Here is a 10138-nt window from a genome sequence, read left to right as displayed (position 1 = left end):
CTCTTGGGGTTAGGAGACTTGGACATCCACGGGATTCATAAACTTTGTGCTTTTTCTGGTTCTGAATGCACCCCTGAAGGTATGGCAGATGATGATACTGTTGCTGCTGCTGGTGAGGATACCCCTTGTGCTGTTGTTGGTGGTGATGGTCTTGTTGGTGCTGGTGTTGGCGTGGGTGGCAATGTTGATGTGGGTGGAAAAGATGTTGGTGATGATGCGGTTGCTACTTCTGGCGAGCAATTTGTTACCGAGATTTGTGAGGTGGTTGGTGTTAGGAGTGACGGTTTCAAGGAGGTTGGTGTTAAGGGTGCCGGTGGTGAGGTTGACGGTGATGATAAGGCTGGTGATGGTAAGGCTGGTGTTGATGTCGACGAGGCATCGTGTGCTACCCCTCCCGGGGTGTAAATACTTTCTCTTTGTTGTTTATCTTTGTGATTTCGATATTTAGACTCTGGTTTTTGATGTAATTTCGACTGTTCTTTGGTTTGGATACTTTATTGATGACTTTTCTCTCTTTTTTCATATTATGCAATGCTGGGCCTTTTTTTTCTTTTACCAACTCGTTTGATTGCATGTGTTTAAAAACGTGATACACTAAGTATTGGAAATCCATGCATTTGTGTTTGAATGCAAAAATTAATACACTAAGTATTAGGAGTTGGTGCACTAAACATCGTATTGTTCACTTAATACGCTAAGTATTAGGAATTGATGCGCTGAGCATTGCATTGGTCATTTAATACACTATGTATTAGAAATTGATGCGCTGGCATTGCATTGGTCATTTAATACACTAAGTATTAGAAATTGATGCGCTGAGCATTGCAGTGGTCATTTAAGACACTAAGTATTAGAAATTGATGCGATGAGCATTGTATTGAGCATAAAATTTAATACACTAAGTATTGGGTAAACTGAGTACAATATTCAATACACTAAGTATTCCAACTTGGTACACTGGGTACAAAGTTTTTAGTACGTCTGATGGAAAAGCCTTCTTAATTCGCTGTGCATTATTAGCGTAGAGTCTGTTAGGTGTTGACACGTCTGGAACGTTGCCTCGGGCACTAAGCGGGGCTTGTTTTGTTAGGACGCCTCAATCTTCTAGTTTTATTCTTCTTGCACGGGAGTTCCGGTTTCTAGAAATAAAACCTTCTCAAGTTTCCCGCGTTCCAAGTTCTTGGTATTTGCCTCCCCTCCATTGTCTCTAGGGCGTATGCCCCATTTTGGTTTGCTTCAATAACCTTATATGGGCCTTCCCAGACGGGACCTATTTTTCCCTGTGGTTGAGCCCGGCTTGCCTCGTTTCTTCTCAGCACATACTCCCCCACTCTGAATGCTTTTTCTTTAACTCTCTGGTTGTAATATCTTTCCACTGTGCGCTTGTAAGCGGCCTCGCGTATTTCCGACTTCTCACGCCGTTCCTCGAGGATGTCTAAATTCATCCTCAAGTCCTGAGAATTGGCCCTTTCTTCCGTATGAACTGTCCTCAACGTGCCTATTGTTACTTCCATTGGGGGCATTGCCTCTGTCCCATATGTTAGGCTTAATGGGGTTTCCCGTGTGCTTGTACGTGGAGTGGTCCTGTAGGACCATAACACTGTTGGTATCTCTTCGGCCCAATTTCCTTTAGCTTTCCCTAACCGCTTCTTCATCCCATTTACAATAGTTCGGTTGGACACCTCTGTCTGCCTATTTGCCTGTGGATGTGCTACCGACGTGAACCATTGGTTAATTCCTTTGCTGGCACACCATTCCTTGAACGGGTTCTCGGCAAACTGTATCACATTATCGCTAACAAGCGTCCTAAGCGTGCCAAATCTAGTCATGATGTTTTTCCAGACAAACTTGATCATTTGCCTACCGGATATGCATGCCAACGGTTCCGCTTCGATCCATTTTGTAAAATAATCCACAGCGACCACCATGTATTTTAGCTTTCCTGGCGCTTCCGGGAATGTTCCTACAATGTCTATACCCCATTGATAAAATGGCCAGGGGCTGGATATATTAAATAAAGGTGCCGGCGGGTTTTCCTGGAGCGGGGAGAATGCTTAACATTCTCCACACTTCTTTGGTAGCTCCGTCGCGTCCAAATATATACAGTGGGCCAGTAGATTCCCATCCAGAGCACCTTCCCCCGTCAAGGCACGTGCGCCCTCATGTGCGCCCGCCTGGCCCGCATGTGCTTCCTGGAGGGCTTTTTTCCCTTTGTTCTCGTCCACACACCTTAACCACGGTGTCGTGAATCCCTTCCGGTATAAATCTCCATTTATAAGCGCGTACAAGGGTGCCTTTATGCGTACCTTTCTGGCGTCATCGTGATTATCAGGCAGAACGCCTTGTTGCAGGTATTCAACCAGCAGGGTCATCCATGTGGGTCCGGCTGTTGCGAGAGTGCTTACTTGTCGCTCGTCTATGCTTCTTTCTTTGAGCACCTCAACCAAAACTTTTTTTGACAAGTGATCAAATCATGTTGACGCTAATTTGCTTAGGGCGTCCGCCCTCCTGTTCTCACTTCTCGGGATTTGCTTGATCGTGAACTCTTTGAAAGATTTGGTGAGTTGTTGTACTATTTTGACGTGCCTCTCCATCCTTTTGTCTCTTGTTTCAAAGCTCCCGTTAATCTGGTTGGTGGCTAGCCTTGCATCCGTTAGTGCCGATACAGCTTCTGTCCCCATCTGCTTGACTAGGCGCAGCCCATCCAGCAACGCTTCATACTCTGCCTCGTTGTTTGAGGTGTGGAAATCAAAGCGAAGGACGTAGGTGACTTCCTCTCCTTATGGACTAGTTAATATTAGACCTGCTCCGGAACCCTCTCTGCTAGATGCCCCGTCTGTATACAATGTCCATCTCCGATTGCCTTCTTGGATCGCTTTTACAGCTAGGATTCCTTCTTTGGCTATGTCTCCCCCATCAGGGATTTCGAGCAGGAAGTCCGCCAACGCTTTCCCCTTAATGCTCGTCCTCGGGCGGAAACTGATGTCGTGTTCTCCCAACTCAATTGCCCACTTTACGAGCCGGCCTGACGTTTCTGGTTTGAGCAGTATCTGTTTAATCGGGCAGTACGTCAGGACCTCAATCTGGTGTGCTTGAAAGTAACGTCTCAACCGCCGCGCAGCATAAATGAGTGCTAGCACCAGCTTCTCTAGAGTGGGGTAGTTGAGTTCGGGGCCTTATAGTGCTCAGCTAACGAAGTATATCGGCTTCTGCTCTCCGTCCCTCTCTACAACTAACACGGTGGATATGGCTTCCCTTGAGGTCGAAAGATATACCTGTAATGTCTCGCCCAGAATAGGGCTGGCCAGTGTGGGTAATTTGTGCAGTGCCTCTTTGATCTTTTGGAGTGCTTGTTCTGCCGCCGTTGTCCATTGAAAGTTGCTTTTTTCGATACAGCCCTTCAGTGTGTGAAAAAGTGGCATGGCTTTGCCAGCCGATTTTGAGATGAATCTACTGAGCATTGTGATCTTTCCGTTCAAGCCTTGTGCATCCCTCAGAGTGTTTGGAGGCAGGGTCTCCATGAACTCGACCACTTTGACCGGGCTGGGTTGGATGCCTTATCTAGTAACATAGTATCCTAAGAATTGTCCCTCTTCTACTCCAAAGGTACATTTTCCTGGGTTCAACTTCATCTTTAATTTTTCCAACGTTCTGAAAGTTTCCTCGACATATCGCAACATGTTTGCTTCATCCGGGCTTTTAATAACCATGCCGTCGACATATACTTCAATGTTTCTCCCAATTTGGTTGGAGAATATTGAGTCGACAAGCCGTTGATACGTTTCTCCCGGATTTTTTAGTCCAAACGACATTTTGGTGTAACAAAATGTGCCATGGTCAGTATAAAAAGCTGTCTTTTCCTCATCTTCCTTGCTCATAAGTATCTGGTGGTATCCTTTATACGCGTCCAGGAAACACTTCAGCTTGAAGCCTTGCAGCGACTCCACCTTCTGGTCGATCTCCGGTAGGGGATAACAATCCTTGAGGCACGCCTTGTTCAAATCCGAGAAGTCGATGCACATACGCCAAGACCCATCGTGCTTTCGGACCATTACAGGGTTAGCGATCCAGGTCGGGAAAATCGCTTCTCTCAAGATGCCTGCCTCTATTAGCTTTGCTACCTCCGCATTGATCGCCCTGTTACGGTCCCCTCCTTGGACTCTCTTCTTCTGTTTGATCTCCTTCGTGCCCGGCTTGATCATGAGCCTATGCTCTATGACTGTCCTATCCACTCTAACCATGTTTGTGGGAGTCCATGCAAACACGTGTTTGTATCGTCTGAGTAGGTTCACGAGCGCCTGCCTGGTGTGTTCTGGAAGGCTTCGGCCAACGCTGATTGGTTGGTCAGGGTATTCTTCGTTAATCACTTCCTTCTCGTTTGTCGATTCAGCTTGTGCTTTCTTGGTTTCCCTTGTTATCTCTGCTGGTTGCATAACCGTAAAGTATTGGAGTTCTTTCGGTGGCGTGGCAAGAATCGTAGTTGGACCTTCGGTGGTGTTGAATTTCACAATTCCGTGCATTGTTGATGGGATCGCTCCTAACTTGAGAAAAGCCGTTCTCCCCAAGATGATGTTGTGCTCTGTTGAGTGCCGGATTACGACGAAGTCAACCAAAACCATTTTCTTTCGTTGCTTGTCGTGGCTGGTTAGCGTGAGGGGTAGGTGAATTGTGTCGAGCGGCCAGAGGCTGTGTCCTGTGAACCCCACCAACCTTCCTGTTGTAGGTCTTAAGTTGTCCTTCCACCGATCTGGGAGGAGTCGAAAACAGTTCTCATAGATTATGTCCGCTGAGCTTCTCGTGTCAATGTATACCCTGTGTATAACCAAATTCTTAATATAGGCTTGAATGATGAGCGGGTTATCGCCTCTCCAGCCTTCCGGCCTGGGGTCTTCTACCGAGAACGTAAGTGCTTGCGCTACAGTTGTGGTGCCACCTTGATCGACTGGTCCTTCTTGCCTGCCCCTCTTGCCTCGTATCATGAATATTTCCCTGGGCTGGGCGCCCTCTCGTGGTGTACCTTTGGCGCTCTCGGGGTCGAACTTAGCGCGTAAGCTCCATGCTATTTCTACTAGGTCTCCTTTGAGTTGCTTCTCCTCCATTTCCTTCTTGAGAACTGAGCAGTTGGTTCAGTGTCATGTGTTTTGCTTTCGTGATACTCGCAATAGCACCCCTTTGGTGCTTTCGCCGGCTGCAGTTTGTCTGCGACCACGTATACGTCCGTTCGACGGCCTCATCTATCATCCCTGGTGAATGGCCTGAAATGGCCCAGCGGTCTCTTTCCTCGCCCAAAGTGTCTACTTCCGCCCGGTACCTCTGTGTGCATCGGACTATGACGTTTGGTTGTCATGGCGTTTAGGTATGCTTGCTTTGTTGCTTCACCCTCCTCCTGTCTTAAGTACCGTTCCACCTTTTCCTTTAGTTCAGTTCTCGTCTGTGGTTTTTTGCCCATGAGCTTCTACGACAAGGGACCTGGTAGGAGTCCCCACGTGAAGGCTCCCGCTATGAGACCTTCATCGTGCCCTGGCACATCTAATGTGGCGTTTGTAAACCTTGTGAAGTATTCCCTTACGCTTTCACCCTCTTTCTGCTTGCACCCAATGATGGAGTGGGAGTCGCCTTTATACTTTCGGAGCTGCATGAAATTTGTAAGAAACAAGTACTTGAGTTGGCCGAAGTTGTAGATGCTGCCTGGACGAAGCGTCTTGAACCATGTGCACGCGTTTCCATCGAGGGTTTTTGGGAAGTACGTGCACCAGAACCGCTCGTCTAGCTTGAGTGACGTCATCGTCCATTCACATGTATCGATGTGACTGTCCGAGTCAGTGGTACCGTTATAAGTTTTCAGGTTGGGGAGGTTGGCTGTGTTTGGGATTTCGTAGTCCAGCAACTCTTTGGCGAATGGAGACGTAACGCTCCGCGATAGACAGTCTTGGTTTGGGATGGCTAGCGGCCCTTGCATGTTATACTGGTGAGGTATAATGTACGGCTGTGCCCCTGGATGATCGTAAAATGCATGGTAGCCTGGGTTTGGGCCATAGAATGCATGTTGCTGGAATGGCAGTTGGAGCGAGTGTCCCGAAGAGATGGTTTGAGGTTGGGTTGGAGAGTGGTTTGCTGGTGTTTGCTGCCGGTTGGTGCTGACGGTAACTACAGGCTCACCCCATGTGCCCGTCGCAGGGTAGAGAACTGGTGATGGGGTTATCATGGTTTGCGCGAGCGGTGGTAGCAGAAGCATCGGATGCGTGTTCATCAGCGTTTGGTTTGGCAGTGATGTCTGGGGTGGCGGTTGGATGTTTAGTATCTGGTATACCGGCAACGTCGTTGGGGAAATTGGTAACTGGTGTTGCATTATCGGCGTAAAGAGTGGTGGAATTTGTGGTGCTAGGGATTGTGTCGCCGTTTCCTGGAATGTTAGTGGCGTTTGAAAGGGTGTGACTAATGGTATCGTCACCTGAGTTGGCCTTGGTTGCTGGGGCGAAGGTTGCATGATAACACTGGAATGTGCTTCTGACGATATGGGTAGAAACGGGGTCGGCTGTTGGCCCCCCGGTGGTGCTGAGGTTACGATAGAGCTTCCTTCGCCGGTGTGTTCTTGATTGGCCGTCATAGGTGGCGGCGTGTCGTCCAACGGTGGCATGGGGCGTATGGGGCTAGTCTGGGCTCCTTGAGGCCCGTCGTTGCCGTCGGACGCCATTGATTTTGCTGATCGGTGCTTTTAGTTTCGTTCTTTGTCACACGAACGGATGTTGCCAAATGATGCGACCTTGCTTCGTCTTCTTTCTGATCTCTTCAGATGGATCGTGAATGGGTTTTGCAAGATCACAAGAAAGAAAGGTCGTCAGTCGTTTCCGGGAGGAGGCTCCCGGAAAGACACTCTGACGGTCAAGTCAGGTAGGGTTTTTAGGGTTTGTGTATTGATGACTGGAAGAAGATTGCTTACCCTTTGATATCGTGCTTGTGCCCTTTTATACCTAGCGACCCTGCTGGTCCGTACGGGACCGGATCGCTTTTAGGGGACAAGGTCAGAGGCGTTGATTGGAAGATTGTGCGCCTATTTTGTCAGAGCTCTGCTATTGGCTCCGGTGGTAATGCTCTGACCATTTGCCTTGTCGCCTGAGCGTAACTTTTTTCCTAGAGTTTGGAGCGTCCCTGGCGGGCGCGAGCCTTTCATCAGGGCGCCCTGCTCTTAGGGGCGCTGGCGGGCGCTGAGCCTGCTGAGTTTGGCTCAGCCTTTGCTCCAGGTTTCTTGTCCGGGTGCGGCTCTTCCGTGCTGGCTTAGGCACGTCATCACTAAGTAATAACATACATAAATTACAAAAGGATATTTGAAAAATCTGAACCACGAATGAACAGTACACTGCTAATTACTACGAATGCTCGCACTGATTCGCAGTGTTAAATTAGACTGCGAATGAACAGTGGACTACGAACTACTGCGAACGTTCATAGCGATTCGCAATGCAATCATTATGTGTGCGAAAGTGGTTTTGGAACAGATTCAACTTCCATCATTCCTAGGCCTTGAAGGATCCTATTAAAGGTTGTTTCAGGAAAGGCCTTTGTGAATATGTCAGCCAACTGATCAGAGGATCTTACGAAATGAATTTCAACATTGTCGTCTTCTACGTGATCCTTGATGAAATGATACCTCAGTGCTATGTGTTTTGTCTTTAAGTGTTGCATTGGGTTGTGACAAATGCGAATGGCACTTTTAGTGTCACAATATAGTGGGATTCGTTTCAAGCTTAAGCCATAGTCACGAAGCTGACTTTGAATCCAAATGACTTGAGATGTACATGAGGCAGCAGCTATATATTCGGCTTCAGCTGTTGACAAGGACACACACGTTTGTTTCTTGGATTTCCAACTAACAAGTTTGCCATCGAGAAATTGGCATCCGCCAGTTGTGCTTTTTCTATCTAATCCACATCCCCCAAGGTCAGCATCTGAAAATTCTTGTACGAAGAAGCCTGATTTAGCAGGATACCAAATGCCAAGTGATGAGGTTCGTTTCAAGTACCTGAAGTTGTTCTTAACGGCCACCATGTGAGGTTAGCGAGGATTCGCTTGGAATCTAGCACAATAAAAAACGGAAAACATAATGTATGGTCTACTAGCTGTTAGATACAATAATGATCCTATCATCTGACGATAAAGGGTCATATCAGCAGCTGGTTTTTCCAGAGATGGTGTTAGTTTCGTTCCAAATGCCATTGGAACCTTCATTTTAGAGTCTCCCACCATGCCAAACTTAGAGAGCAAAGTCATCGTATATGCTTCCTGATTTATGAAAATGCCTTCTGGTCCCTATCTTATATTCAATCCAAGGAAAATTTTAATTGGACCCATGGAGCTCATCTTAAATTTAGTTTCCATCAACTTTCGGAAATCACCTGTTAAGCTAGGATTCGTAGAACCGAAAATGATGTCATCAACATAAATTTGGACGATCATCAAGTGGTCACCCTCTTTCTTGGGAAAGAAAGTTGGGTCAACCAAACCTTGTTTAAATTTGGACGTTTTAAGGAAGTGAGTGAGTGTTTCATACCAGGCTCTCAGAGCTTGCTTGAGACCATAAACTGCCTTGTCTAAGATGTAGTAGTGATTAGGATACTTCTCGTTTACGAACCCAGGTTGTTGTTCCACGTATACAGTTTCTTATAGTTCACCGTTTAAGAATGCGTATTTAAAATCCATCTGAAACACCTCGAAGTTTTTGTGCGTTGTGTATGCCAGGAAAATGCGAACGGATTCCAACCTTGCAACAGGTGCGAAGGTTTCTTCGTAGTCCATGTCTTCTTCCTGACAATACCCCTTAACCACGAGTCTCGCCTTGTTTCTTATAACATTCCTTTCCTTATCCACTTTGTTGCGAAACACCCATTTTAAACCTACGACTGATGCATCTGGTGGAGTTGGAATTAGCCTCCAAACTTTTTTTTGTTCAAACTCGTTGAGTTTGTCTTGCATCGCTTGCACCCAATCAGAATGATCGAGAGCAACATTAACTATTTTGGGTTCAACCTTGGAAACGAATGAGTTAAACATACAAAATTCCACTTTAGAGAATAATGCAGTTTGTTTCGCTTTTATCGGAGATCTCGTAAGAACACCTTCAGAAGATTCACCAATAACTTGGGTTTTCGGGTGATCTCTGGTCCATTTGGTTAGTAGAGGATAGTTTGGATCATAGGAGGGATCCAATTCAGCATTTACTTCTTCGAATTCTGATTGCACATCCAAATCGTTATTCTCATCTTTATTCTCCCCCTCGAATGATGAGATATCCTCTTCTTCAGGAGTTGAAGAATCCCCTGTGAATGGAGGTTCGTGAGTCATTGTGGGAGGTGAGTCATTTGGGTCAGAAGAAGTGTAACCCTCCCCCTGCGGTGGAATGTTCGTATCCTATGGTATTGATTGCTCCCCCTGAGGACTTGCATTGGAGTCAGAATTCCCCCCTGGAATATAGTGCTCGTTCCTTGATGTACTTTCACAGTTGATGGCTGATTGTTCGTGTCTTTCGCAGCATCATCAATTATCTTCTTCGATTCATCTACCTTGTTGTCAGCTGCTTTCACTTCAGATGTGATAGCCTTCTCTGGCTCATCGAAGAGTAGCATGAATTCGTCATACAGATTTGAGATTGGAACAGTGGCTGGACTTTGCTTAGGAAAGATTTCCTCCGCTTCATTCTCTTTCGACTGAATCCGCTTCAAGTAGTTGTCATCGAACGTAACATAGTAGGTTTCTTCTATCTTCTTTGAACGTTCGTTGAGAACCCTATATGCCTTGGAGGCCAACGAATATCCCAAAACTATACCTTCATCAGCTTTCGCATCGAATTTGTTTCGTTGTTCCTTGGAGTTGAAAATGAAACACCTGGAACCAAATACATGGAAAAACTTGACATTAGGTTTACGATTATTTATGATTTCGTAGGGAGTAATAGAGAATTGTTTATTCAGGATGGATCCATTTTGAGTGTAGCAAGCAGTTGCAATCGCATCCGCCCAGAAATAGAGAGGTAGACATGCGAAGGATAGCATGGTTCTCACAGCTTCACACAAAGAACGGTTTCACCTTTCAACTACGCCATTTTGTTGTGGAGTATAGGGAGCAGAGAAATTGTGCGAAACTC

At 46.5% G+C, this 10138-nt stretch overlaps 2 protein-coding genes across 2 annotated transcripts; both read right to left on the bottom strand.

Moving 5' to 3' along the window:
• Nucleotides 1–2054: 2054 nt before the first annotated feature.
• On the bottom strand, nt 2055–3372 carry LOC145107093 (uncharacterized). Its single transcript, XM_079043964.1, has 2 exons — nt 3276–3372; nt 2055–2449 (listed from the first exon to the last, which is right to left on the bottom strand). The coding sequence occupies exons 1-2, from the start codon at nt 3370–3372 to the stop codon at nt 2055–2057; spliced, it is 492 nt and encodes a 163-aa protein (XP_078900090.1).
• A 185-nt stretch (nt 3373–3557) lies between these two features.
• Nucleotides 3558–5099, bottom strand: LOC145107092 (uncharacterized). Its single transcript, XM_079043962.1, has one exon. The coding sequence runs from the start codon at nt 5097–5099 to the stop codon at nt 3558–3560; it is 1542 nt and encodes a 513-aa protein (XP_078900088.1).
• Nucleotides 5100–10138: the final 5039 nt, after the last annotated feature.

The sequence above is a fragment of the Lactuca virosa genome, chromosome 4, assembly GCF_052849685.1.
Source record: "Lactuca virosa cultivar CGN04683 chromosome 4, Lactuca_virosa_CGN04683_v6, whole genome shotgun sequence".
Lineage (NCBI taxonomy): Eukaryota > Viridiplantae > Streptophyta > Magnoliopsida > Asterales > Asteraceae > Lactuca > Lactuca virosa.
This window is presented reverse-complemented; position numbering and strand designations above follow the sequence as displayed.

Excerpts from the sequence above, each read along its gene's own strand:
- LOC145107093 (XM_079043964.1), bottom strand. The coding sequence starts at position 3,372 with ATGGACAACGGCGGCAGAACAAGCACTCCAAAAGATCAAAGAGGCACT. Across the intron at positions 2,450-3,275 it reads TTCTGGGCGAGACATTACAG|TTTTGGTTGAGGTGCTCAAA; the intron begins GTATATCTTTCG and ends TGTCAAAAAAAG.
- LOC145107092 (XM_079043962.1), bottom strand. The coding sequence starts at position 5,099 with ATGGAGGAGAAGCAACTCAAAGGAGACCTAGTAGAAATAGCATGGAGC.